A 27,739-nucleotide genomic window follows, 5' to 3' on the forward strand; every position below is an offset into this window, starting at 1 on the left:
TGTGCCTATATTGACTATATATAAAGTAATTTTTCAATTTTTCCCACGGCACACCAGGCAACATCTCGCGGCACACTAGTGTGCCACAGAACAGTGGTTGAAAAACACTGAGCTAGTGGTTCCAGCAGCCACCCACACAGAGCTCCCTTCCAACCCCCTCCCTCTGCTGTCTTTCCATCAGCCACATGCTCTGGTAACGTCCGCCTGTTCTTGCAGGAGACGAATATGGCAGTCAAAGGCACCGCGATTCCTTTGTTTGGTTTTTTGCCAAGAAAACAGTCAGAGGCAGTACGTGTGTGTGTGTGTGTGTGTGTGACTGAGCCAAGGGGGCAGTGCAGTGGCAGCACTGAAAGAAGGCTGGAGTGGCGTGGGTTATTGCATATGTCTGTGACAGCTGTCAGGCCAACTGGGCTGCTACAGTCACCCGGAGACTTCTGGCTGTTTGTGGCCTCATTCACAGGCTCCTGTGCACGTACCAGTTCTGCGATTCTGATGAGAGAGCCCTTGAGACTGTGCACACTTACCGAGGTGTAAGCTCCTTTGAATCCAATGAGACTTTCTTCCATGTAAACGTGTACAGGGTTTGTGCTGACAGCCCCGTTTTGCCTATAAGTGGGTAAATGCTTTTAATGGATAGCACACAAACAGGTATGATGAGCTGGGAACATCTGCTCCACGAGGCTCGCCGAAATGAATGGGGCAGTGCTAGGTGGGTAATACATGCTCATTTTCTGCAGGATCTTAGGGCGAGCAGTTCTCTTCAGATTCGTTTCTTTCTAATTAGGCATCCTGAATGTCAAATGACTGTAATGCTTTTTAAGAGGCGGGCTGTGTTGCTCAGAAGAAGCCCTCTAATTTCCCATCTGCCATTCTCTCTTTCCCCTCCACCTCCCAAGTCTGTAATTCAAGGAACAAAGTGAGCAAAGGTTTGTGTACATCAGCCTCCCCCAAGCTGGTGCCCTCCAGAGATTTTGTGCCTCTGGAGGGCACCATCTTGGGGAAAGCTGATGTGCAGAATGCAGTTGTTGTTGTTGTTGTTGTTCAGTCGTTCAGTCGTGTCCGACTCTTCGTGACCCCATGGACCAGAGCACGCCAGGCACGCCTATCCTTCACTGCCTCTCGTAGTTTGGCCAAACTCATGTTAGTAGCTTCGAGAACACTGTCCAACCATCTCATCCTCTGTCGTCCCCTTCTCCTTGTGCCCTCCCATCTTTCCCAACATCAGGGTCTTTTCTAGGGAGTCTTCTCTTCTCATGAGGTGGCCAAAGTACTGGAGCCTCAGCTTCAGGATCTGTCCTTCTAGTGAGCACTCAGGGCTGATTTCTTTGAGAATGGATAGGTTTGATCTTCTTGCAGTCCATGGGACTCTCAAGAGTCTCCTCCAGCACCATAATTCAAAAGCATCAATTCTTCGGCGATCAGCCTTCTTTATGGTCCAGCTCTCACTTCCGTACATTACTACTGGGAAAACCATAGCTTTAACTATACGGACCTTTGTCGGCAAGGTGATGTCTTTGCTTTTTAAGATGCTGTCTAGGTTTGTCATTGCTTTTCTCCCAAGAAGCAGGCGTCTTCTAATTTCGTGACTGCTGTCACCATCTGCAGTAGTTACCTCATTTGATGCAAACAAAAATAGGCAAGATTTGACTGTCTCTTTCTGGATCAGGAACCGGAAGCCTCACGACTCCTGTTCTGGCTCCAGTGGTGCCTTCTACCAGAGAGGTTAGGCTCAGATCAATGTCAATTAGGAATTAGACTTGGATCATCAGGGAAATGTGGGTCCAAGGCCCATCACTGTGAATGGAGATGGAGCTGTTGCAGGAAGTTAATGAAGCTATGCAGGGCTGCTAAGACTCCCCAAACATTTGACACCTGCTCTGGGCTGTCCTAGTTATCAGCCTGGCATTTCCGAGCGATTTGACAGCAGCCATGAGGACTAGCACCTTGGTTTGAAAACACTGTTCCTCAGCAGGAGACCCAAGAGGCATGGCTGTTTCCCCCTTCCACTTCAATCAAGCTAAGCAGTTGAGATTTAAGGCAGGGGATTTTCTTTTAAGATATGCAGGAAGCAAGCTATCAAATGGTTGATAGAATCAAATTGTTGATTGAATCATAGAATTGTGGAGATGGAAGGGACCCAAAGGGCCGTCTGGTTCAACCCCCTTGAAATGCGGGACTCGCACAGTTAAAGAATCATATACTGTGGTTTAAGAACAGCTTAGTTTATGAACAACTTGGTTTAAGAACGCTGCAAACCCAGATGTAGGTGTTTTGGTTTGTGAACTTTGCCTTGGAAGCGGAACATGTTCCGCCTCCTATTGAGTGTAAATTGAGTCCCCCGCTGCTATGGGAAAGCACGCCTTGGTTTAAGAACGCTTTGGTTTAAGAACGGACTTGCGGAACGGATTAAGTTCGTAAACCGAGGTACCACTGTATATTATTTTGGGGCAGCAGTTGTTTGAAGCCTTCAGGGCAGGTCATGCTAGCTATGTGCTTAGAACAAGTCTTCAGACCTAGTAAATTAAATACAGCCTCACCATTGAAGTAGGGGAGGCCCCCCCGAAGGGCACCAAAGAGCTTCCTCTTGTTTAATTTTTGCTACCCACCTTGGGCTGCAACACTGGAGAAATCTGGCTAGCCATGGCACCTGTGGACTGGGTTATGTTGTTATTATTAATTGTATTTATTTATTTAGTGCATTTATATCCAGCCTATTTCTGCAAGGAGCTTCAAGTGATGTAACTGGTTTTCTCCCTCCTCGTTTAATCCCCACAACAACCCTGTGAGGCAGGCCAGGCTGAGAGGCAGAGGCTGCCCCAAGGTCACCCAGTGAGCTTCAGGGCCAAGTGAGGATTCGAACCCTGGACTCCCGGGTCCTAGTCCAACGCTCTAACCGCTACACCTCACCGCTCCAGCATCTTGATGAGTCACAGGTTGTCCAGGTCTCCCAACCCTGCCAAGATGGGCACAGAAAGTGTTAACAAGCTTGGAAAACGGGAAGCGTTTCTGCCTTCTGCGATGAGAAGAAGGGTCACCTCAAATCTTAGATTCGGTCACCTTGCTGCTGAATCTTGGCTGCTGCGGTTGCTTCCCTCTCAGCGCAGGTGCCCTGATTACTTCTCCCTCTCGCCCTGTGCAAATGAGACCTGCTAATCTGCTTTGTCCTATAACAGCATTTGCTGCGGAGATCGTGTGGTGCGAACACACCGCCAGGCTGTGTTGTTTGCACAAATCATAAATCGTAGAGCCGTCGATCTGGACGGGACCCAAATGGTCATCCAGGCACAAGAATCGCAACTAAATAATAGTTCATGCCCGATTTATTGCTCCTTACAGAAGGGGAAGGGGGGAGCAGAAAGAGAGGGCTCTCCCCCCCGTAAGCATGTATTTTTAAAGCACATCCTTAAGGTAATGAATAATTTGAGTTTCAGTTACACATATTTGAGTGTAACATGTACTAAACCCGGAAGATGATCTGTTAGCGCAAATGGGCCACTACACCAGCCTCAGTTTACCGTGCCTCCCTACCTGCCTTCTTCACAGAATTGTAGATTTATATAGTTGGAAGGGGCCCTGGGGGGTCATCTAGTCCAACCCCCTGCAATGCAGGAATCTCAGCTAAAGCCTCCCTGGCAGATGGCCACCCAACCTCTGCTTAAAAACCTCCAAGCAAGGAGAGTCCACAACCTCCCAAGGGAGACCCTTCCACTGTCAAACAGCCAGTGTGGTGTAGTGGTTAAGAGCGGTAGACTCGTAATCTAGTGAACCGGGTTCGCGTCCCCGCTCCTCCACATGCAGCTGCTGGGTGACCTTGGGCTAGTCACACTTCTCTGAAGTCTCTCAGCCTCACTCACCTCACAGAGTGTTTGTTGTGGGGGAGGAAGGGAAAGGAGAATGTTCGCCACTTTGAGACTCCTTCGGGTAGTGATAAAGCGGGATATCAAATCCAAACTCTTCTTCTTCTTCTTCTTCTTCTTCTCTTGCTGCCAGAAAGTTTTTTCCGTGCGCTTAGTCAGAATCTCATTTCTTGTCATTTGAATCCATTGATTTGGGTCCTGCCCTCCAGAGCAGCAGAAAACAAGCTTGCTCCATCTTCCATGGGACAGCCTTTAAATATTTGAAGATGGCTATCATATCCCCTTTCAGTCTCCCCTTTTCCAATCTAATATACCCAATTCCTTCAACCGCTCCTCATAAGGCCTGGTTTCCAGATCCTTGGTCATCTCGGTCACCCTCCTCAGTTTCCTGCTTAAAACCCTGGAGCTCTGCTGTCAGTCAGTGCCAATGACCCTGAGAGAGATGGGTCAGTTGTCTGAATCAGTACAAGACATCTTCCTTCATTCCCTTCCCCACTGCCTCCACAGCATACCCTCCAACATTTCTCTGATGAAAATATTATTATTATTATTATTATTATTATTACCCACCCATCTCACTAGGTTGCCCCAACCACTTTGGGCGGCTTCCGACATATATAAAGGTAAAGGGACCCCTGACCATTAGGTCCAGTCGTGTCCGACTCTGGTGTAGCGGCGCTCATCTCGCTTTATTGGCCGAAGGAGCCGGCGTACAGCTTCCGGGTCATGTGGCCAGCATGACTAAGCCACTTCTGGAGAACCAGAGCAGTGCACGGAAATACCGTTTACCTTCCCGCTGGAGCGGTACCTATTTATCTACTTGCACTGGCGTGCTTTCGAACTGCTAGGTGGGCAGGAGCAGGGACCGAGCAACGGGAGCTCACCCCGTCGCGGGGATTCAAACCGCTGACCTTCTGATCAGCAAGCCGTAGGCTCCGTGGTTTAACCCACAGCGCCACCCTTGTCCCTTCCGAAATATATAAAAACATAATAAAATATAATAAAACTTCCCTCTCTAGGGCTGTCTTCAGTTGAATTCTAAACTGTATACAGTTACTTAACTCCTTGGCTCGCGAGTCGCAGAGATCCATACCCTCCATCATTTCTCTGAGGAAAATAGGGACGTCCTAAGGAAAAGCGGGACATTCCTTGATCACATCAGAAACTGGGACAGCTTCTGTAAATCCGGGTCTGTCCTTGGAAAATAGGGACACTTGGGGGGGCGGTCTGCCCACAGTTCTTGCCCAGGTGTTTTAAAAGGCTGCAGATTGTACCAGCCTCGGTCCTGTATACCTGAAGGAGCGTCTCCACCCCCATCGTTCAGCCTGGACACTGAGGTCCAGCTCCGAGGGCTTGTGGCAGTTCCCTCATTGCGAGAGGTGAGGTTACAGGGAACCAGACAGAGGGCCTTCTCGGTAGTGGCACCGGCCCTGTGGACCGCCCTCCCATCAGATGTCAAGGAAATAAGCAGCTATCCTATTTTTAAGAGACATCTGAAGGCAGCCCTGTTTAGGGATGTTTTTAATACCTAACACTGTATTGTTTTAGTTACAGGTGGGTAGCCGTGTTGGTCTGCCATAGTCGAAACAAAATAGAAAATTCTTTCCAGTAGCACCTTAGAGACCAACTGAGTTTGTTCTTGGTATGAGCTTTCGTGTGCATGCATGCATGTATCTGAAGAAGTGTGCATGCACACGAAAGCTCATACCAAGAACAAACTCAGTTGGTCTCTAAGGTGCTACTGGAAAGAATTTTCTATTTTGTTTTCGGCTGTATCGTTTTGACATTCGTTTGGGAGCCGCCCAGAGTCGCTGGGGAAGCTCAGCCAGATGGGCGGGTTACAAATAACAAATTATTATTATTATTACCGGTAAATCCCGCTGGTGGGATAAAGGATGCAGATCGCTGCCTGACCCTGAGCGCATGGCTCATGTTGGTGCTCAGCCATTGGTTTCCTTGGTGCTGCAAGCGGCCGGCATGGGGAACCGTGAGTGAGAAAGGCCTTTGCCATCGGTCAGGTGCAGCTGGGCTTTGTTTAAAGCCACCTGACACCTGATCTACCGAAGTTTATCTGCTGCAGGCTTGCTTGGGATCCTGCCAACTCGTGGCAGTTCAACGCACGCACACACCCTTGGCAGCCGCCTGGAAAATGAGAGGCTCTCCGGATCTGGATCCCACAAGTGGAATGTTAGCCAGGCGTATTTTTAAACGTGGTTTCAAATATGCAGAGGCAGCAGGTTGCAGTTGCGAGTGAAGTCACACCCAGGAGCCTTTGAGGGGCAGGGTGAACCCGAGAGGGGCAGGCGTAGATGCAAGTGAATTATTTCTTTTACTTCATTCATAAAATTTATACACCACTCTTTCTTGCATTATTTTTTTCATGTTATAATGTATATAAAACAGAGAGAGCAATTATAACAACAGACGAAAATTAAAATACAGTCGTACCTTGGTTTTCGAACGCTTTGTCACTTGAACGTTTTGTGTTTTTAAAAAAATAATATTTATTTAAATTTTTTACCTAAAACATACAAATAAACACAACAATACATAACAAATAAAAAACAATACATAACACCAAAACTATTTCTTAAAACTAATGTTACTTCCTCACATCGTGGTGGGACTTCCTCCTGCGTCCCTTGTAAATACCTTTTCGTAACTTCCTAAATTCTCAAAAATTCTATTTTTTAATAACAAAAATCCTTAATATTTTATCTCTCTTAATCTATATTATACCATTGCCTAACTAAATAATCTTATATCCTATCTTAATCCTTATCATCTTCTATCTTAATCATCAATCTTCTGCTCTACAACCTAACATATCCTCAAATTATATCTAACTTTCAATCATACAATGATTTTTTAAATACAATTTAAAATTCTTCCATTCTTTTTCCCTCTGGTCACGGAGTTTCCCGGTCATTTCTGAGAGCTCCATATAGTCCAACATTTTCATCTGCCATTCTTCTATCGTTGGTAGTTCTTCTGTCTTCCATTTCTTAGCTATCAAAACTCTAGCTGCTGTTGTGGCATGCAAAAACAGGTTTCTATCTCTTTTAGCAATATCCTGGCCTAGGATGCCCAGTAAAAAGGCTTCTCGAACGTTTTGGCTCCCGAATGCCACAAGTAAGTGTTCCGGTTTGCAAACTTTTTTTGGAAGCCAAACGTCCGACGCAGCTTCCAATTGAGTGCAGGAAGCTCCCGCAGCCAATCGGAAGTCATGCCGTGGTTTTCGGACATTTTCGGAAGTTGAACGGACTTCCAGAATGGATTCCATTTGAGAACCAAGGCACATAGAATGAGCACAGGCCACATGGAATGAGCACAGTTGCACATGGGTTAAGAAAAAGTCCAAGACTATCAGGCTCATCAGATTTTCAGGTTATCATTGCAGTTTGGCTAGGCTTGTGACAAGGGCTGTACATGTATTGAAAATGATGGTTCAGCTGTATGTGTCATAAAATAATGCCAAAAGGGTTCTAGCCGAAATCTCAAATTATGTGTAATTTTCTCCATTGTTGCTATATATTCCAGGGTGAGTGGTACCAAGTTCCCAGTGTCAGATTTGGGGCTGTTTTCCACCGAGCTGCAGTTACGATTTGTGCTGCCAATATCATATGTAAGATCAATTCTTTCGACAACATATGTACATTGGCACCATCAAAAATATTCCGCAACATTAATTATGAGCGACAAACAATAGTTTTGTGATGTTTATTATTTCTGTCGATGGGTACACACGCCCTCAAAGTGGTTTGCAAAGAGAATAAAACAATAAAATGATCAGTAAAAGCTACTCTTTAAAACATTCAGAGCATAAAATAAGAAATAAACTAAAAACTTATTAAAGAGCATAAAATAAGATATCTGAAGAAGTGTGCATGCACACGAAAGCTCATACCAAGAACAAACTCAGTTGGTCTCTAAGGTGCTACTGGAAAGAATTTTCAATAAAATAAGAAATAAACTAAAAACTTATTAAAGCATACATCAGCAGTCTACATGTCTGGATGGGTTTGCCTAAACAAAAACATTTTTAGCCGGCGCGGAAAAGAGCCCAGCGAGGATGCTTGGCTAATGTCAAGAGGCGGGGAGTTCCACATTGTAGGTGCTGCTACGGTAAAATATTGATTTCTTACAAATATGGAAGGGTTAATGTGGCACCTGTAGCAGTACCCTTTCCGCAGATCAAAATAGACATATTGGGTAAGGTGATCTCGCAGGTAAACTGGTCCCAAGTTGTTAAGGGTTTTGAAGACTAATAACACCTTGAACCTGGCTTGTCACATTACTCATAAAAATGACTCAAAGCAACCTAGCAGTTTGAAAGCACACCAGTGCAAGTAGATAAATAGGTACCGCTCCAGCAGGAAGGTAAACGGCGTTTTTGTGCGCTGCTCTGGTTCACCAGAAGTGGCTTAGTCATGCCGGCCACATGACCCGGAAGCTGTACGCCGGCTCCCTCGGCCAGTAACGCGAGATGAGCGCCGCAACCCCAAAGTCGTCCGCGACTGGACCTAATGGTCAGGGGTCCCTTTACCTCCACCTTTAAGTGGGGATGAGTTCCAGGAAAATGGGGTGAAGAGAGGGGAGCAGAGAGGAAGACAGAACAGATAGACATAGTTGCCTGTCTCTGGACCCTTGCTGTGAAACACCCTCCCAGCAGAGGTGGATGGAATGAGCTCGCTTATACTGGACGCTGCTTTCCCACAATTTGCAGCAACCATTCAAAACATCCAAATAGAAAGCATTGGAAATGCAAATCCTGTGTGCAAAATACAGAACATGCCAGTAAATTTTTAAAAATGGCAAGCAATTCAACAAACACAAAATAAATTCAGTATTAACCCCCCCAAAAAAATAATAATCTATGCATAGCTACAGAGCAAAACAAGAGTTGGCCAATATTATTTCTGCTCCTCATCCTGCTGCACTCCAAGGATCCTGGCTTCAATACAGTGCAGGGGGGAGGCTTGGATGCAAGACCGCTGGCTCCCACATCTCTCCTCCAGAGGAGGCTTGGCACCCTCACTGTTAACCTTCAGGTGTCCCCTGGACGCTTCTTCTTTTCTTTTTAGTGTCAACAGGCTTATTCAGTTGTACGTTTTTTATTTTTTGACAAACCATCATTTTTATTATTGTTCTGTGCTATTTTGCGTTCTGTACCGTCTTGACGTTTTACGCAACGTCTGGGGGGCTGCAGCTGGAGATGAAGCAGGGACTTGCAAGAAACTGGATCTGAAGGGGGAAATAATAGCCCAAATTGGTTTGTGTTGTCATGTCTGACCTTGCTGATGGATCTGTCCCTGGCGTGGGGTAATCAGCGCTAAATCTGATGTGACTCTCTTTGCAATCTGATGAAGGAGCCTCTTCTCGCCTAGGAAAGGTCAAGCCGCCGCGATGAATTCGTTTCCAGGCTCTTTGTCTATCTGTCTCTCTCTTCCGCACCTGCCGGAACACCCAGCAAATGCTCCAAACAAAGCAGAAAAGAAGCAGCGAGTCAGGTGAAAAATAGCCCGCCCCGAGGCTCTGATAACGTTTATTTTTTGCAGGACATGTTGGACAAAGGCAGCAGCGAGGGGGGCAAGGAAGGGCACTGGAGGAGACTAATTTGGTCTGTGTACAGCAAATGCATTAGCAGTCTTTGGGGATAACACAGACATGTGTCTCCTCTGCACATTTCCCCTCCTCTCCTGTAGAGCTTTACTGGGGACTGTTGGGCCTCTGCAGGGAGATTAACTTGACTCATGCAGGTACAATTTTTCATGATCCAGTTTCATGATCCGTGCGCCAGTTTCAAGCTGTTCTGCAGGGCGAGCTATCCTTTTAGGCAAAGTGAGGCAGATATGGGGAGACAGCCGAGGCAGGGTGATATGTTGATATATCGCCCAAAACTGGTTTTAAGTCCATATCGTGATATCGGTTTCGTAGCTTTTGACCTGGCAATATATCACAAATCATGTATATGTGCTATGCAAAAAATCACAATGTGGGGAAAACTGTGAAGCCAGCCAGGGCCTCTGCATACCTCCATCCTTATTTCAGACATTGTGATTTATCAGTATACAGTATTGTGATGTTTAGCTGGTGATATATCACAGTGTTGAAAACCAGATATCACCCAGCCCTGGCCATTACCCTCTGCCGAAGGACAGAGATGACAGGCAGGCAGGCAGGCAGGCAGGCAGGCAGGCAGGCAGGCAGGCAGACAAACTTGGTTGGTCTATAACGTGCTACTGGACAATTTTATTATTATTATATTTTTTATTTCGACTGCGTTCAGACCAACACGGCTACCTACCTGAATCTAGAGACAAACAGACACACAGATTACTCTAGATTGTCACTAGCCAGTGTGGTGTAGTGGTTAAGAGCGGTAGACTCGTAATCTGGTGAACCGGGTTCGTGTCTCCGCTCCTCCACATGCAGCTGCTGGGTGACCTTGGGCTAGTCACACTTCTCTGAAGTCTCTCAGCCCCACTCACCTCGCAGAGTGTTTATTGTGGGCGAGGAAGGAAGGGAAAGGAGAATGTGAGCCGCTTTGAGACTCCTTCGGGTAGTGAAAAGCGGGATATCAAATCCAAACTCTTCTTCACTATTTGCTAATGAGAAAAACCCTGGAAAGTCACTCTCAGTCAAAGGATAGCCTAAAATACCTGGGGGCAGATGGACAAACAGTCGGACGTGATATAAGTCATCTTCCTATTCTGGGTTTGCAAAAGATGGAGCCAGGGTTTCCATAGAGGGGCAAAAAAAAGTGTTGAAAATTGTTGTATAGACTGGCCACCATGCAGAATATTGACAGGTGTTGCAGCCAATCACAAAGGCTTTGCTTTAGCCAGCCCCTTCTCAGGCACCCTACATGTCCCCCGTTGCTGGAGTCTGAAATGGCTTCTGTACAGCAGAATCCTTGGCAACTTCAAAGCCAGCCAGTGCCAGACTCCATTGGGGCATCCGTCTCTTCCGTCTCAGGCTGAATTTGCTTGCAAAGCCTGTCCTGTCCGTTGCCTTCCTTTTGGAGCTCTGGGTCTTTCACACTCACAAAGAAAACATCACCCAACTGGCAAGCGTGGTGCAGAAATTTGCCTGCAGCTGTTTTAACTGAAATCAACGTGCTGGGAGGCAGGAGCGATGATATCTCTCTCTCTCTCTCTCTCTCTCTCCCTCTCCCTCTGCAAATGCAAGTGGGGTCAGGATGGGGCCTTGGCTTCCCCAAACAGCACAGAATTAGTTACCAAGAAGGAGAGCCAATCAAAGACTCCTTCCCGGATAACCGGATTTGAGCAGGCAACAATTTGAGCAGGCAAGAGAAAATAAACGTTTTGTTATTAAAACTGCAGTATCCATTGTTGGTCCTTAAAGAGGCATCTCAAATAAGGCACGTCATTCAATTAATGAATATCTAACCCTCCCCAAGAGCTGCTTTCTCAAATTCTTCCAGGGGGAATTACTTTCTCCATCGTATCTGCCATGCAGAGTGCTCCCATATTTTCACAACCATCAGTATAGGGGCACAGGTGGTCTGCCTTAGACAGAGTCAGACCATGGATCTATCTAGCTCCATATTGGCTGCACTGGCTGGCACCAGCTCTCTGGGATTCCAGGCAAGGAGCGTTTCCGAGCCCTTACCTGGAGATGCCGGGGACTGAACATTTTGTGGAAGATAGGGCTATCAGTGACTACCAGCCATGATGGCTATGCCCTCCCTCCCCTGTTGGAGGCAGCGTGCCTCTGAATACCAGTTGCTAAGAACCACAGGTGGGGACGATGCTGTTGAGCTCCTGTCCTGTTTCCAAGCTTCCCAAGACACATCTGGTTGACCACTGTGAGAACAGGATGCTGGACTAGATGGGCTATTGGCCTGATCCAGCAGGACTCTGATTACGTCCTTACTTTTTATATATATATATTTGTTGTTTAGTCGTCTCCGACTCTTCGTGACCCACTGCCTCCCGCAGTTCGGCCAGACTCATGTTGGTAGCTTCGAGAACACTGTCCAACCATCTCATCCTCTGTCGTCCCCTTCTCCTTGTGCCCTCAATCTTTGCCAACATCAGGGTCTTTTCCATGGAGTCTTCTCTTCTCATGAGGTGACCAAAGTCTTGGAGCCTCAGCTTCAGGATCTGTCCTTCCAGTGAGCATTCAGGGCTGATTTCCTTCAGAATGGATAGGTTTGATCTTCTTGCAGTCCGTGGGACTCTCAAGAGTCTCATCCAGCACCATAATTCAAAAGCATCAATTCTCTGGCGATCAGTCTTCTTTATGGTCCAGCTCTCACTTCCATACGTCACTATTGGGAAAACCATAGCTTTAACTATACAGACCTTTGTCAAAACAAAATAAAATAAAAAATTCTTTACAGTAGCACCTTAGAGACCAACTAAGTTTGTTCTTGGTATGAGCTTTCGTGTACATGCACACTTCTTCAGATACCAACAGACCTTTGTCGGCAAGGTGATGTCTGCTTTTTAAGATGCTGTCTAGGTTTGTCATTGCTTTCCTCCCGAGAAGCAGGCGTCTTTCAATTTCGTGACTGCTGTCACCATCTGCAGTGATCATGGATCCCAAGAAAGTAAAATCTCTCACTGCTTCCATTTCTTTTATAACACATAGAATACAAATGTTTGAGAGTTGTAGAAACGAACAGGGGCTTGTCTGTTTGACATCATATGTGCCACAACTTAAGAAAGCGATGGAGAGCAGAGGAAAGGTTGTTGCAGAGAGATTGGAAACAATGCCAGGAATAGTAAGATCGGGATTGCACAGAAGCACAACAGAGCAGTTGATAGTACTTTAAGTCCTGGAATACTGGCAGATCCAGGCAAAACCATACTTTGCAAGAGCCCAACAACTGTGTCTTTTGATTTACCATATGTCTGGAACGACCGCCGTTGTAGCTGCATAGGTTTGTTTTTGCACTTGGAACTTGTAAAGAATGGGTTTTTTGGATATTGCAGTAAATAAGACCTTCTTCAAACCAGGTATGGAGGGGGAAAGGGCAAGTTAGCCCTCCATCCCTGGGAAATTATAAGGCGACAAGCAAATTATAAGATCAGCATTATCATTGGTGAAGATGGACAGCAAACTAATCTACAGTGTGGTGTAGTGGTTAAGAGAGGTAGACTCGTAATCTGGTGAACCGGGTTCGCGTCTCCGCTCCTCCACATGCAGCTGCTGGGTGACCTTGGGCTAGTCACACTTCTCTGAAGTCTCTCAGCCCCACTCACCCCACAGAGTATTTGTTGTGGGGGAGGAAGGGAAAGGAGAATGTGAGCCGCTTCGGGTAATGATAAAGCGGGATATCAAATCCAAACTCTTCCTCTTCTTCTTCAAAACAAAATAGAAAATTCTTTCCAGTAGCACCTTAGAGACCAACTGAGTTTGTTCTTGCTTTGAGCTTTCGTGTGCATGCACACTTCTTCAGATACACAGATACGCAGCCAAGAGAACGCAGTCTGTTTGCAGCTGCCTGCTTCCGATGACAGCTCATTTATTGTGGCAAACTAGCAGGGCCGGCCGGATTTAGGTTTGATGAGGCCCTAAACTACTGAAGGTAATGGGGCCCATGACTTACACAACACAAAACACTGTTGCTGTATGTAGGTTTTATTTTATTTGTTTTTTTATCTTATATTTTGGAAATGTACATCCAGTTTTTTTTTAATTTCTTTAAATTTGGGGAGGAGGGGGGGGCAAGAGAGTTGCGCCCTAAGCTAAAGCTTGTTTAGCTTATACGTAAATCCGGCACTGCAAACTTGTATGGAAAGCGCAGTCAAGAGCTCATGTCAAACGGTGTCTCTCACCCTTGGACAACGGAAACTCAGTTGTTCCTAAGTGCATTCTGACATGGCTGGCATCTGATGTTGCACCGACAGTCTGTTGGAAGCCCCTCTTGGATTCTCCCAGCTCGCTCTCCTAATCACAAGATCCTTTGTTGCTCTTGTTACGAAACACACGAGCCTTCTGGCAAAGGCGTTGCTGGCAAAGGGCACAGGCAGCGCGAGGAACTTTGTAGCTGGAGGCCTGGGGACTAGGATGAGGCAGGCCAGGAACCTGCCTGCACCCGAAACAAATTCTCCAAACGCTGGAATATCCTCTCGCAGCCTTCCTTGTCTGACTTGATGCACTGTTGCAAACGTACTTGAGGAATTAACTTCTGAGCAATGCGAACGGAGAGGAATGTGGGGAGAGAAGAGCGAGCCAGAGGCTGGGTCTGGACATATCAAAGAAGCGTTTCAGATAAATGCGTGGTAAATTTAAACAGGGGAAACAGGTGGAGAAAAACAGGACGCCACAGCGCCATCCGGTGGCACAGTGTTATATCGCATATACAACGCACGTAAATCGCTTTTCAGTTACCAATCTAGCTGAGTCCAGAGGTGCAGAATAACAGCTCATTTCTCGGAGTGGAGGGGTTTGAGATTAATGTAACGTGGTATCTTGAGTGTCAGGGAAGAAGTCCTGGATTCAAATCTTCGTTAAATCATAGAACTGCTGAGTTGTAAGGGACACAAAGGGTCAGCTAGTCCAAATTCCTGCAATGCAAGAATCGCTCTGTTTAAAAACCTCCAAGGAAGGAGAGTCCATCTCTTTCCGAGGGAGTCCATTCAACTTCTGAACAGCTCTTAATGTCAGAGTGTTCTTCCTAATGTTTAGTCAGAATCTCCTTTCTCGTAATTTGAATCTATTGGTTTGGGTCCTGCCCTCTTGGGCGGCAGAAAACAAGCTTGCTCCCTCTTTCATGGGGAAGCGCTTCTGATATTTGAAGTCTTACCCAGGCTGTGAGTTTGCTAGGAACCCTATTCTTGCAGCCTGAAGATTCTCTTGCCAGTATATCATTGTTGTTGCTTATGGTTAATAATCATTGCAATACATTTCTGCCTTTTGGTAAAAACAAAAATACACCCATGAAATTCAGTGAAACCAAGCAGGCACTGTAAAACACCCATATTAAATGAGGTCAGAAGCTAAGAACAATATTTGGCAAATCCAGAGAGACACCAAGTTCTGAAAAGTCCACAGGAATAGCCCAGCCTGCTGATGGAGCCTGGTCTTCCTCGCTGGGGAGACCCTGGGGAGCCAGTGTGGTGTAGTGGTTAAGAGCGGTAGACTCGTAATCTGGGGAACCGGGTTCGTGTCTCCGCTCCTCCACATGCAGCTGCTGGGTGACCTTGAGCTAGTCACACTTCTTTGAAGTCTCTCAGCCCCACTCACCTCACAGAGTACCATATATACTTGAGTACAAGCCTAGTTTTTCAGCACATTTTTTTGTGCTGAAAAAGCTGCCCTCGGCTTATACTCGAGTGAGGCGGGCGGTGGGGGCGACGAGAAAGAAGCCCTTTCTCTTCGCTCGTGCCGCCACCCGCTCACCCCAGTCAACCATTCCTTAAGAAGTGTATAAGAACAGCGGTTCTTTACTCTCCCCAGGCAGCTTGTTCCATTCCTGAACTGCTCGCATAAATGCAAACTTGGCAATGGAGGAAGAGGAAGGAGCAGCCCAAAGGGCTGCTTTCGGGCTGCTCGTTCCTCCTCCTCCTCCTCAGCGGCAAAGGTGAATCGGCTTATACTTGAGTCAATAAGCTTTCCCAGGTTTTTGTAGGAAAATTAGGTGCCTCGGTTTATATTTGGGTCGGCTTATGCTCGGGTATATACGGTATTTGTTGTCGGGGAGGAAGGGAAAGGAGAATGTTAGCCGCTTTGAGACTCCTTCGGGTAGTGAAAAGCGGGATATCAAATCCAAACTCTTCTTCTTCTTCTTCTATACTTTGGCTTTCGTATGTTTGAGCAGAGTGGGCTGGATTAAACCTGGCGTCCTTTCCCTAACCTTCAATCATGTCCTACATCTGTTCAGCCCTTCCGTAGCTCATCTCCTTTTGGAACAGCTTGCAACGGGATGAAAACCAAACGTTTTGATTTCCCTGGCTTTGCGCGAAGACCCAGCACTGGCACTTTTGTGTCGCCCCCTAGAAAACCAGCCTTCCTCTTTTGCTTAACGTGACTTCGATTTCTAGATGAAACAGGAAAAGCTCGACTGCAACGGGAGGGAAATGATATTTTTAGTAATCTTGTTTTTCTCCCGGGATCCACTGCCATAGAAAAGGACGGGGGAGAATGCGCAATTTTTTTTTTATGGACTTGACAAGAAGCTGCCTGCGAGATACTTTGTCAGTGGAGGCGTGAATATATTAATAACCCACCGGGCACTGCTGTCATATTTGTTTTCAAGCCTCTATCATTCCTGGAGAAGAGAAATGATGCACAAGAGTGAAAGTGGGGGTGGACGATGAGTAAGAGGATGCTATGTTAGTTAATCCATCCATTTACCGTAATTGGGGGGGCGGGGATATGTGGCTCTGCCTGATCTCATTGGACTACCAGGTCTCATCCCCTCTGACCATTGGACATGCTGGCTGGGACTGATCTGAACAGGGAGGCCAACAGCATCTAAAGGTTCTTCATCCCTGGTTTTAAATAGGCGCAGAATCTTTTCTTCCATTAAAGTGGTGCTCCCGATTAACCAGGCAGCTGGCTTTGAAAAACATTTGGGTCGTATCCAATGTATTGCAGGGGTTTGGACTAAATGGCCCTCGGGGTTCCTTTCCAACTCTGTAATAATAATAATAATAATAATAATAATAATAATAATAATAATAATAATAATAATTTATTTGTACCCCACCCATCTGGCCGGGTCCCCCCAGCCACTCTGGGCAGCCTCCAACAGATATTAAAATACATTAAAATATCACAGGTTAAAAACTTCCCTAAACAGGGCTGCCTTCAGGTATTTTCTGAATGTCAGATAGTTATTTATCTCTTTGACCTCTGCTGGGAGGGTATTCCACAGGGCGGGCGCCACTACCAAGAAGGCCCTCTGCCTGGTTCCCTGTAGCTTTGCTTCTTGCAGTGAGGGAACAACCAGAAGGCCCTCGGAGCTGGATCTCAGTGTCTGGGCTGAACGATGGGGGTGGAGACGCTCCTTCAGGTATACAGGACCGAGGCCATTTAGGGCTTTAAAGGTCAGCACCAACACTTTGAAAAAAAAACTAAGATCATGGCCACTGGTCCCATCACCTCCTGGCAAATAGAAGGGGAAGAAATGGAAGCAGTGAGAGATTTTTACTTTCTTGGGCTCCATGATCACTGCAGATGGTGACAGCAGTCACGAAATTAAAAGACGCCTGCTTCTTGGGAGAAAAGCAATGACAAACCTAGACAGCATCTTAAAAAGCAGAGACATCATCTTTCCGACAAAGGTCCGTGTAGTTAAAGCTATGGTTTTCCTAGTAGCAATGTATGGAAGTGAGAGCTGGACCATAAAGAAGGCTGATCGCTGGAGAATTGATGCTTTTGAATTATGGTGCTGGAGGAGACTCTTGAGAGTCCCATGGACTGCAAGAAGATCTAACCTATCCATTCTGAAGGAAATCAGCCCTGAGTGCTCACTGGAAGCTGAGGCTCCAAGACTTTGGCCACCTCATGAGAAGAGAAGACTCCCTGGAAAAGACCCTGATGTTGGGAAAGATGGAGGGCACAAGGAGAAGGCTGTGACAGAGGACGAGATGGTTGGACAGTGTTCTCGAAGCTACCAACATGAGTCTGACCAAACTGCAGGAGGCTGTGGAAGACAGGAGTGCCTGGCGTGCTCTGGTCCATGGGGTCACAAAGAGTCGGACATGACTAAACAACTAAACAACAACAAGGAAGTATCATGTTCTCTGGATGTAGCCCAGTGCGTCTCTTCTCCAGATAGCCCTATGCCAATTTATGCATATTTAACTGAGAGAAAACTCTCACATAATTAATTGATGCCTTTAATTGAGTAGTGCCCTTAATGGGTCGCAGAGTGACCTCCTGCCTCTTCCTCCCCTCCGTCAACCCGCCCTTAGTGCTGGGATTTGGCAGCTGAATGCTTCCTTTGGTTAAATCTGCCGCTTGCTGTGGCTAATCTCTTCTAATGCCCCCATAATCCCATTATTGAAAACAACTGAAAAGCTAGGAGTTAAAGGGATGAAAAGATTTATTTAGTCCGTGCTGCTGGGTGCGCTTGATGGGGCAGCTACTTTTCTGCACTTTTCTGTATGGCTGTGGTTCATCAAATCATCTTCGGGTCCAGCCTGCAATTTTCCGCCACCCAAATTTATGATCGCTCTCCCTGCTTCAGCTAACTGGTGACTTTGCTGGACAGTTCCCAGAATTCCCTGGGGAGAGGAACAGACTGTTAACCCATCCCTCCGGGGAATTGTAGCTCTGTTCAGGGAACGGGGGTCTCCAAACAAATCTCAGCCTGCTTAACAAACCACAGTTCCCTGGGTTCTTTGGGGGAAGCCAGAAGTGTATAAAGTTGTGCATGCTCTAGTTACCTCCTGCTTGGATTACTGCAATGCGCTCTATGTGGGACTACCTTTGAAGGTGATCCGGAAACTGCAATTAAGCTAGACTGGTGACTAGGAGTGGCTGCCGAAACCATATAACACCGGTCTTGAAAGACCTACGTTGGCTCCCAGTACGTTTCTGAGCACAATTCAAAGTGTTGGTGCTGACCTTGAAAGCCCCAAATGGCCTCGGCCCAGTATACCTGAAGGAGCGTCTCCACCCCCATCGTTCAACCCGGACACTGAGATCCAGCACCGAGGGCCTTCTGGCGGTTCCCTCACTGTGAGAAGCAACGCTACAGGGAACCAGGCAGAGGGCCTTCTCGGTAGTGGCACCTGCCCTGTGGAATGCCCTCCCAGTGGATGTCAAGGCTATTTTACTTTTAAAAGACAACTGAAGGCGGCCCTGTTTAGGGAAGTTTCTGCACATGGAGATGGTCTGGAATCCCTGGGAGATTGCAAGAGCTGCAAACTGCATGCTGCCAAAACAGTTGAAACATCGTACAGCAATGCAGAGTTCACGACAATCGTTGTCGGTAATCGTTCAGCCCGGACACTGAGGTCCAGCTCCGAGGGCCTTCTGGCGGTTCCCTCACTGAGAGAAGTGAGGTTACAGGGAACCAGGCAGAGGTCCTTCTTGGTAGTGGCGCCCACCCTGTGGAACACCCAGTGGTGGAGCTTCATGCTCCACCATCGGGAGTGGAGAGCAGGCGTGGGCGTGGCTGGTGCGCATCCCAGGGGATGTGGCGCGCATCCCGGAGGCATGGAACATTGCCCACAGGGGTGTGGCACGCTGCCCGCAGGGGCATGGCACGCATCCTGGGGGCGTCCCAGGGGGTCGTGGTGCTGTGGGCGGTGCGCTCCCCCCGTCCCCCCTTCCTCCGCCAGTGGGAACGTCCTCCCAACAGATGTCAAGGAAATAAACAACTATCTGATTTTTAGAAGACAACTGAAGGCAGTCCTGTTTAGGGAAGCTTTTTTCTTTTTTGAAGTTTTATTCTGTTTTTAGTGTTCTATTGGGAGCCGCCCAGAGTGGCTGAGGAAACCTAGCCAGATGAGTGGGGTATTATTATTATTATTATTATTATTATTCTGCTTTAAATGTTTAGTGTACATGGGGCTTACGTTTTGACTCAGGTATCCAGTCAAGCGACCTGCTTCGCGAGTCCCCTTCTGCGTAGAAATCTTGCCTTGGAGACAGAATGGCAGCAGACCCTTTCCCTAGACCCATGCCATCTGCATTTGGCCAAAGCGAGGGGGAAACAGCCAAGTGCTGTGGCTGGGTATTCCATCTCAGAAACTGGGATTAGCAGGCCCATCTTTTGGCAGCTGATACTGTTCCGAGCAGGGACACGAGTGGCGCTATGGTCTAAACCACAGAGCCTAGGGCTTGCTGATCAGAAGGTCAACGGTTTGAGTCCCCACGATGGGGTGAGCTCCCGTTGCTCGGTCCCTGCTCCTGCCCACCTAGCAGTTTGAAAGCACGTCAAAGGGCAAGTAGATAAATAGGTACCGCTCCGGCAGGAAGGTAAACGGCGTTTCCGTGCACTGCTCTGGTTCACCAGAAGCGGCTTAGTCATGTTGGCCGCATGACCCGGAAGCTGTCTGCGGACAAACACCGGCTCCCTTGGCCAGTAAAGCGAGATGAGCGCCGCAACCCCAGAGTCGTTTGCGACTGGACTTAACGGTCAGGGCTCCCTTTACCTTTTTACTGTTCTCAGCAGCAGGAGCAAGTGTGGAGAGGCAGGCAGGAGGACGGCTGCCCCTTAGAAATATTCCCTAGAGAGGCCCCAGGGTCTATTAGCAAAAAATAACTTGCTTCTCTGACCAGCGGCATTTGGATACAATGACAGCATCGCGAGTGGGAGAGGCGCTCCCAATGCCAGCCGTAACCTGAAACCTCCCTCGGGGTTACGCGGTCCTCTTCCAGCGAAAGATGAAACCTGATTTTGCAGGTTTGTGATCCCTATTTAGCGTCACCCTTGGTAAGATATTAATTAGCACGGCTTCATGGAGGTGCTGAGAACAGCGGTTTGGCTCTGAGCGAGCAAACAACGCAGCAGCTGTCTTCATTGCAGCAGACGTCTCAAGGCCACCTCCTTTTACTTCACTGAGCAGGGAGGGACCCCTGAGGTCACCAGGTTCAAGCCGCCACACTCAGTGCAATCCGACCCCTGGCAAAGGAGGACCCGCCCTCTTTCCCTGAGAAAGCTCTGCTCCATTGCTGCCATTGGCAAGCTTCTCCACCCGGACCAAAACTTAGTCAAAGTCTGACGCCCTCTAATTCAGAGGTCGGCAACCTAAGGCCCGTGGGCCAAATGTGGCCCAATCGCCTTCTCAATCCGGCCCGCGGAGGTTCCGGGAAATCAGCGTGTTTTTACATGAGTAGAATGTGTGCTTTTATTTAAAATGCATCTCTGGGTTATTTGTGGGGCATAGGAATTCATGTTTTTTTCCAAAATATAGTCCGGCCCCCCCACATGGTCAGAGGGACAGTGGACCGGCCCCCGGCTGAAAAAGGTTGCTGACCCCTGGCTTAGTTGAAGTCTGACGCCCTCTAATTCAGGGGTCGGCAAACTAAGGGCCGCGGGCCGGATCAGGCCCAATTGGCTTCAGGATCTGGCCTGTGAACTGTCCGTGGATCGGCATGGGGATTCTGTTCATTCGGGCTGCGCCATTTCTCCCCCTGCGACATTTCATTTCCCCCCCCTCCCTCCCACACATTGCGGCACTGCCTCCTCCTCCCTCCCTCTTCCTGGCTTCTCCCTGCCCTGCCTAGAGGAGGAAGGAGGCTGGGCTGAGCACCATTTGATGCAGCCCCTGTCCATAGCCAGCCCTTTCACGCCGCTCATCTTCCCTCCGCCTCGCCGCTGCTGCCGTCCCCCTGGTGCTTCTGTGGGCCAGAGAGCAGAGTGGACGAGCTCGCTCTGCCTACCCACGAGAAGCGGCGGTGGCAGCCCCAGGGAAGGTAAGTGCAATGGCTGGGGTTAGGGGGGTGGGGAGGAGGACTACTTGCCCCCCTCGCCTCCTCTTCCAGCTCCCACCCCCGTGCCACTTCTCCGTCCTGCCACAAGGTCTGAGGGACAGTGGACCAGCCCGTGGCGGCAGGGGCGTAGCAAAGGGGGGTTGGGGGGCCGCCCTGGGTTCCACAATGGAGGGGGTGACAAATTACGAAGGGAATTTTTTTTTTGAAAAAATTTTTTTTTTTTGAAAAAAAGAACTTTTGGGGGGGAAATTGAATTTCTTTTTGAAAATGCCTGCTCCGAAGGTCTTATCTTACTATACTAGGGATTATATAGCTATATATGAAATTTCATGCATATCGGTTAATATCTTGACTCTCCACCACCAAAATAGCTGTTCACTTGGCTGTTTTCCTATGTCATGAAGGCTGAAATTTCAGTTCAGAGAACACTTACTGTTCCCAACCCTAACCCTGTGGAAAGCCATCTAATTAGACTTTAATTTGATTTTGATATGTTTTTAGGAGGTAATTTAATTATTGTTTGATTTCATACCAATGTTATGTAACTGATGTTAGCCACCCTGAGCCCGACTTCGGCTGGGGAGGGTGGGATATAAATAAAAGTTATTATTATTATTATTATTATTATTATTATTATTATTATTATTACTTGTTATTATTCCTTTGTAAGAAAATATGAAATAACGTAAAACCATTTTTTGCGGGGGGGAATCAATGGGGGGGTTGACAAGAAATTTTCCGCACCAGGTACCACCTGACCTTCCCATGTCTGTGGCGGGGGGTGACAAAAATTTTTTTGCCCCCGGGTACCAATTTACCTTGCTACGCCCCTGCGTGCCAGGAAAAATTTGCCGACCCCTCCTCTAATTCCCACCTACTGACTGTATCCCTGTAACAAACAGTATTGAAAGTGGGTTTGCTTGCGTGTAACTGCCCCGACACCATCCTGAGCACAAATCACCAGCAATGCACAGTAAAAAGGGGGGGAGCGTTCCTGGAGGGCCCCACATTTAAATGTTGTGCCTTTGTGCAGCCTTGTGCAGAACAGGATTTAAAGGCCAGGGATTGCAGGATCCCTGTTACTGGAGACGGGAACACACCTGTCTCCGAAGCTCAAGGGAGCAGTTCTCATTCGTACAGGCAAACAGGAGAATTCTGCATTTGTCCTCTAATGCAAATATGTGGGGAGGGCATTCCAGGATTTGCATTACCTACATAAAAGGCAATGTGTTGTGCCAAATTCAGGCATAAAGGCATCAGGACAGTTGCCACTACAGGTGTGTGTATGTGTTCCGGAGTGGGGGGGGTTATGGTGTTCCAGCCACATGGAAGCAAATCTTTGCCATTGGCTCCCTTGCTGTGGTGTTCCCTCCCCCCCCCCCAAAAAAAAACACCACCAGGTATTTTCAGCTGACAAAACAAAATAAAAAATTAAAAAAATTCCTTCCAGTAGCACCTTAGAGACCAACTACGTTTGTTCTTGGTATGAGCTTTTGTGTGCATGCACACTTCTTCAGATACACTGAAACAGAAGTCACCAGACCCTTATATATAGTGAAAGGGTTGAGAGGGGTATTACTCAGAAGGGTGGTGGGAATGGGTGATTGGCTGATGGGTGTGGAAAACCTGTTGACGACTGTTAACAACTGCAATCGGTCTTACAGGAAAAAGCAAGGGGTGAGATGGCTAAAGATAGCTTTGTCATGTATAATGAGATAAGAATCCAATGTCTTTGTTCAGACCAGGTCTCTCCATGTTTTTAAATCTGGTAATGAGTTGCAATTCAGCAACTTCTCTTTCCAGTCTATTTCTGAAATTCCTTTGTATTAAGACAGCTACTTTGAGATCTTGTATAGAATGTCCTGGGAGATTGAAGTGTTCTCCTACTGGTTTCTCTGTCTTGTGATTCCTGATATCAGATTTATGTCCATTAAAAACACCATCACTGGCCCCAACAACATCAAACATACCATCTCAGGACTATTTAATTGCTCATCTTCTAACATTGTGTATGCAATCAAATGCCAACAGTGCCCTTCAGCTCTCTATATTGGACAAACAGGCCAAACCCTACGCCAAAGGATAAATGGACATACTGTAAATCTGGTGACTTCTGTTTCAGTGTATCTGAAGAAGTGTGCATGCACACGAAAGCTCATACCATGAACAAACTTAGTTGGTCTCTAAGGTGCTACTGGAAGGATTTTTTTATTTTTTATTTTGTTTTGACTATGGCAGACCAACACGGCTACCTACCTGTAACTTCAGCTGACAAAAGCAGCCACTGGGTTATGAGGCCTTGCATTCATAAAACCCAGTGGTTAGACAGCCAGGCCAACTTAATAGGCCACCAGTGGATACACTAAAGTAAAGGACATTTAAATCTGGGGTCCTCAACATGGCACTCGTGGGCACCATGGTCTTGGCACCTACCAAGGCTCCTGGCCCCTCACGGTTTTTAGTTTTTATTCAGTTGTAAATGGGGGGTTTGTTTTTGCTTTTGAGGTGGATTGTTTTGGGATTGCCTGTTTTTCTGTTTTTTTATATATCTGATGTGCCTGTTGTGGGGAGTGGGAGGCGATTCCGAACATGTTTTAATTCGGTGGTATTTGTCTTTTGTTCTTCGATTCTGAAATGTGTCCTTAAAGGTTGGGGGCCCCTGTTTTCGCTCCATCGTTTTCCTGGCCTCCTTTCCTCATTCTCCCTCTTTTCCCCCTTCTTGTCTTCCAGATAATTGCATTCTGGCATTGAATTGGACCAGACCGGAAAGAAAATGGTGTGTATTCTAATGAAGACAAATGCCCTTATTTCAATGAGAGACACCGGGTCGTAAGGGGTGGAGGGCAGAGAGCCCTTTGCTACAAGACAGATATTTATATAGCCCCCACCGCCCCGACCTTTGCAGATAAGGTGACACAGTCTCTGTTTTGGAAAGAGCTCCTCCAGATAAGACACGGCCATGTACTCGTTTCTGCCAGAGAACTTCACTCCCGTGAAGCAGAAGCCGGTCAAGGAGCTGAAACCCATGATAGTGGCCATCGTGCTCGGCCTCATCCTGCTCATCGCAGCCGTGGTGGCCTGGTGCTACTATGTGTCATCCCTTCGGAAGGCGGAGAGGCTGAAGACGGAGCAGATGGACCTCCATCAGGACGGCTTCACCATCAAAAACCAGGACGGGGAGATCGTCTTCAGGCTGGCCTTCCAGTCGGGCATCCTTGACTTGGAGTCTTGCTCCAGGGAGGGTGCCAATCTAACCTGCACCAGGACCGACAAAGGGAAGCTCAACTTCTTCATCAAGATCGTCACCCCAAAAGACACGGTGATGTGCTACCGGGTCCGTTGGGAGGAGTTTGTGGCGGACACCGTGGTGGAGCACAAGATGTTCTGGGGGGATGCCCATTGGTACGGGGGCTGCGAGATGAGCGTGCAGCACTGGCCCATTAAGCTGCCCGGGTACCAGGAGCCCATGCCGTTTGTGACCAGCGACGTGTACTCTTTCAGGAACAGCTTTGGGGGAATCCTAGAGAGGTACTGGCTGTCCTCCAAGGCGGCCGCCATCAAGATCAACGACTCCGTGCCCTTCCACCTCGGGTTCAACGCCTCCGAAAGGTCCCTCGTCTTCCAGGCCAGGTACAAAGATTCCCCCTACAAGCCTCCGCTGGGGCAGCCGCCGTTCCCAGAGCTGAGCTACCGTGTCTGTATCGGCTCCGACGTGACCTCCATCCACAAGTACATGGTGAGGAAGTATTTCTACAAGCCTTCGAAAATCCCCTCGGAAAACGCCTTCAAGTACCCGATCTGGTCGACCTGGGCCTTGTACAAAAACGACATCGACCAGGACAAGCTGCTGCGCTTTGCAGAGAAGATCAAAAAGTACAAGTTCAACTGGAGCCACATCGAGATAGACGACACCTACACGCAAGCGTACGGGGACTTCGACTTCGACCCGGTCAAGTTCCCGAACGTGACGGAGACGTTCAAGAAACTCAAAGAAGACGGGTTTCAGGTCACTCTCTGGACGCACCCGTTCATAAACTACAATTCCTCCAACTTTGGGGTAGGCATAGAGAGGCAGCTTTTCATCAAGGAGCCGACGGGGAGGCTTCCTGCTATGGTCGAGTGGTGGAACGGGATTGGCGCCATATTGGATTTCACCAACCCTGCGGCCAGGGATTGGTTCCAGAGCCACCTGAGGCAACTCCGGAGTAAGTACGGCATCTCTTCCTTCAAGTTTGATGCGGGAGAGACCAGCTACCTTCCCAAACAGTTCAGCACCTACCGCCCCTTGTCGGACCCCAGCATTTGGTCCAGGCGCTACACGGAAATGGCCATCCCATTTTACGAGCTAGCGGAAGTCAGGGTTGGCTACCAGTCTCAGAACATCTCCTGCTTCTTCCGCATCATTGACAGGGATTCCGTCTGGGGTTATGAGCTTGGGCTGAAGTCCTTGATACCGACCGTCTTGACCATCAGCATGCTGGGATACCCTTTCATATCGGCCGACATGATTGGCGGGAACTTCTTTCCCAACAAGACGGATGGGGCGGTGGAAATCCCAGACCAAGAGCTCTACATCCGATGGCTGGAGCTGTCGGCCTTCATGCCTTCCATGCAGTTCTCCATCCCACCGTGGCTTTACGACAGAGAGGTCATAGACATCGCCCTGAAGTTCACCAGGCTCCACGAGTCTTTGGTTGCCCCCCTCTTGCTGGAGCTGGCCGGGGAGATCACCGACACTGGGGACCCCATCATCCGGCCCATCTGGTGGATTTCTCCCCACGATGAGGCTGCACACAAGATCGATTCCCAGTTCCTCATCGGGGACACCTTGATGGTGGCTCCCGTCTTGGAGATGGGCAAGCAAGAGCGAGACATTTACATCCCAGCTGGCAAATGGCGCAGCTACAAAGGGGAGCTCTTTGAAAAGACACCCACCTTGGTGACGGATTATCCTGTCGATTTGGATGAAGTAGCTTATTTTGTCTGGGTGTCCTAACCGCCTTCAGCTGCTGCTGCCACCACCAGCTTTGAAGCTTAGTGAAAGTCAAACAGGCCTTATTCTAGGAATATTAACAATGAATAATTCTAATCCGTTAAGGAGGCAGAAAGGGGGGAGACTGGAAATGGCTATATATTTGTCCCTTGCATATGCTGTAAAGATCTAGCTTCGTTCTTGTGATCTAGAAACGCTGGATAACAATGGCATGGGATTTGCACATTCGAGGAAACGGTCTTTCCGGTCTCCCCTCGCAAGGCCCATAACTGCACATTGACCTCTCTCCCAAACAAATTTATTCCATTTTTCGATGTGGGTGTTGGGGGCCTTTGCAATGCCAGCTGCGGTTATTTACAAACCCATCTGTAGTCTCTGGTGCCTCGGATTGGGTGCACGTAGCAGGCTGTTAGCCAGACCGTCCAGACTGGATCTTTCTTTTAAGCTGTGGGAAGCTTCTTCCCTGCCTATAGCTTTTCCAAATATGAGCCAAGGGAAAACCTTGAGCTATGAGCAAGGGATCCCTGCCCTACTAGGGAAGGGGTTCTTTCCCCAGATAGGGAGGTGTTCAGGGTTGCTATAGCACAACTAGCCTTATATTTTACAGTGCGGTAAGCTACTATTTGAAATAACTGGGGAGGTTTTCCTAAAGGGTATAACTTCAGTTTATTACAGGCACAGATATCCACACACACATACGCATCTATTCCTCGTCTGGTGTTAGATGAGGCTGGCTTATCATGTTGCGTAGGCCTTTAGTTACCAGGCTGGGCTGGTTACTCAGCTCTGGGGCTTTTGAACAGGACGGGCATCTCAGCCTCCCCAAAAGGATAATAATCTCCGATAATATATGGGTGGCATGCTTGCTCCCCCAGCAAACAGGTGTGTTTTAGAGGTGTGGATCGGGAATTAAAGCCCTTTCTTGCTGCTGCGCCTCCTCCGGGGTTATTTTCAAAGGTGCCTATGCAGCTCCCTTGCCAATAAAGGATTGACTTTCAACTCACCAACGGTTCCCAGGAAGAAGAGGAGCATCGCCAGACTCCTCCAGACGAGAGACACGGCAAGCTCTTGTTGGCAGCCCACGTGACTCTTGTGTGTTCAAAGAGGCAGCTAGGGGAGGGTGAGAGCAGGGCGGGGGGATCAAAGCTCTACTGTTAACTTGCTAATAGGACACGGAATAAAATTGGTTCTTCCTGCTCCCAAGTGATGCTGCGCCAAATGGGCAGGTTCGTGGTTTCTCCTTCTGGAAGGCAAACTGAAGCTAATGTGACCTTGGTGTTCTGTTGTTTTCATTAGGATTTGACAAGGGGGGTCCTTATCCTTATAGTCAACTGCAGTAAGGAATTTTTAAGGGGTGGGGTCTCTGCTCTCCAAAAGCTCCCACTCAGATCCCCATTGCACCCTGGTGACTGCCATTTTGGAGGGAAATTGACAATCCGTATTATGATTTGCCCTCTTCCCTGAGTGGTAGACATCTTAAGGTCCCTTTGCTCCCGTTTTGACGCCCTCTCAAGCTACGTAT

General features: G+C 47.9%; 1 protein-coding gene across 1 annotated transcript; it reads left to right on the forward strand.

Moving 5' to 3' along the window:
- Window positions 1-23,968: 23,968 nt before the first annotated feature.
- MYORG (myogenesis regulating glycosidase (putative)) lies at window positions 23,969-27,040 on the forward strand. The gene has a single exon (XM_033164167.1). It carries the CDS (start codon window positions 24,184-24,186, stop codon window positions 26,218-26,220), a length of 2,037 nt encoding a protein of 678 aa, XP_033020058.1. The 5' UTR covers window positions 23,969-24,183; the 3' UTR covers window positions 26,221-27,040.
- Window positions 27,041-27,739: the final 699 nt, after the last annotated feature.

The sequence above is a fragment of the Lacerta agilis genome, chromosome 11 (genome assembly GCF_009819535.1).
Source record: "Lacerta agilis isolate rLacAgi1 chromosome 11, rLacAgi1.pri, whole genome shotgun sequence".
In the NCBI taxonomy this organism is placed as follows: domain Eukaryota; kingdom Metazoa; phylum Chordata; class Lepidosauria; order Squamata; family Lacertidae; genus Lacerta; species Lacerta agilis.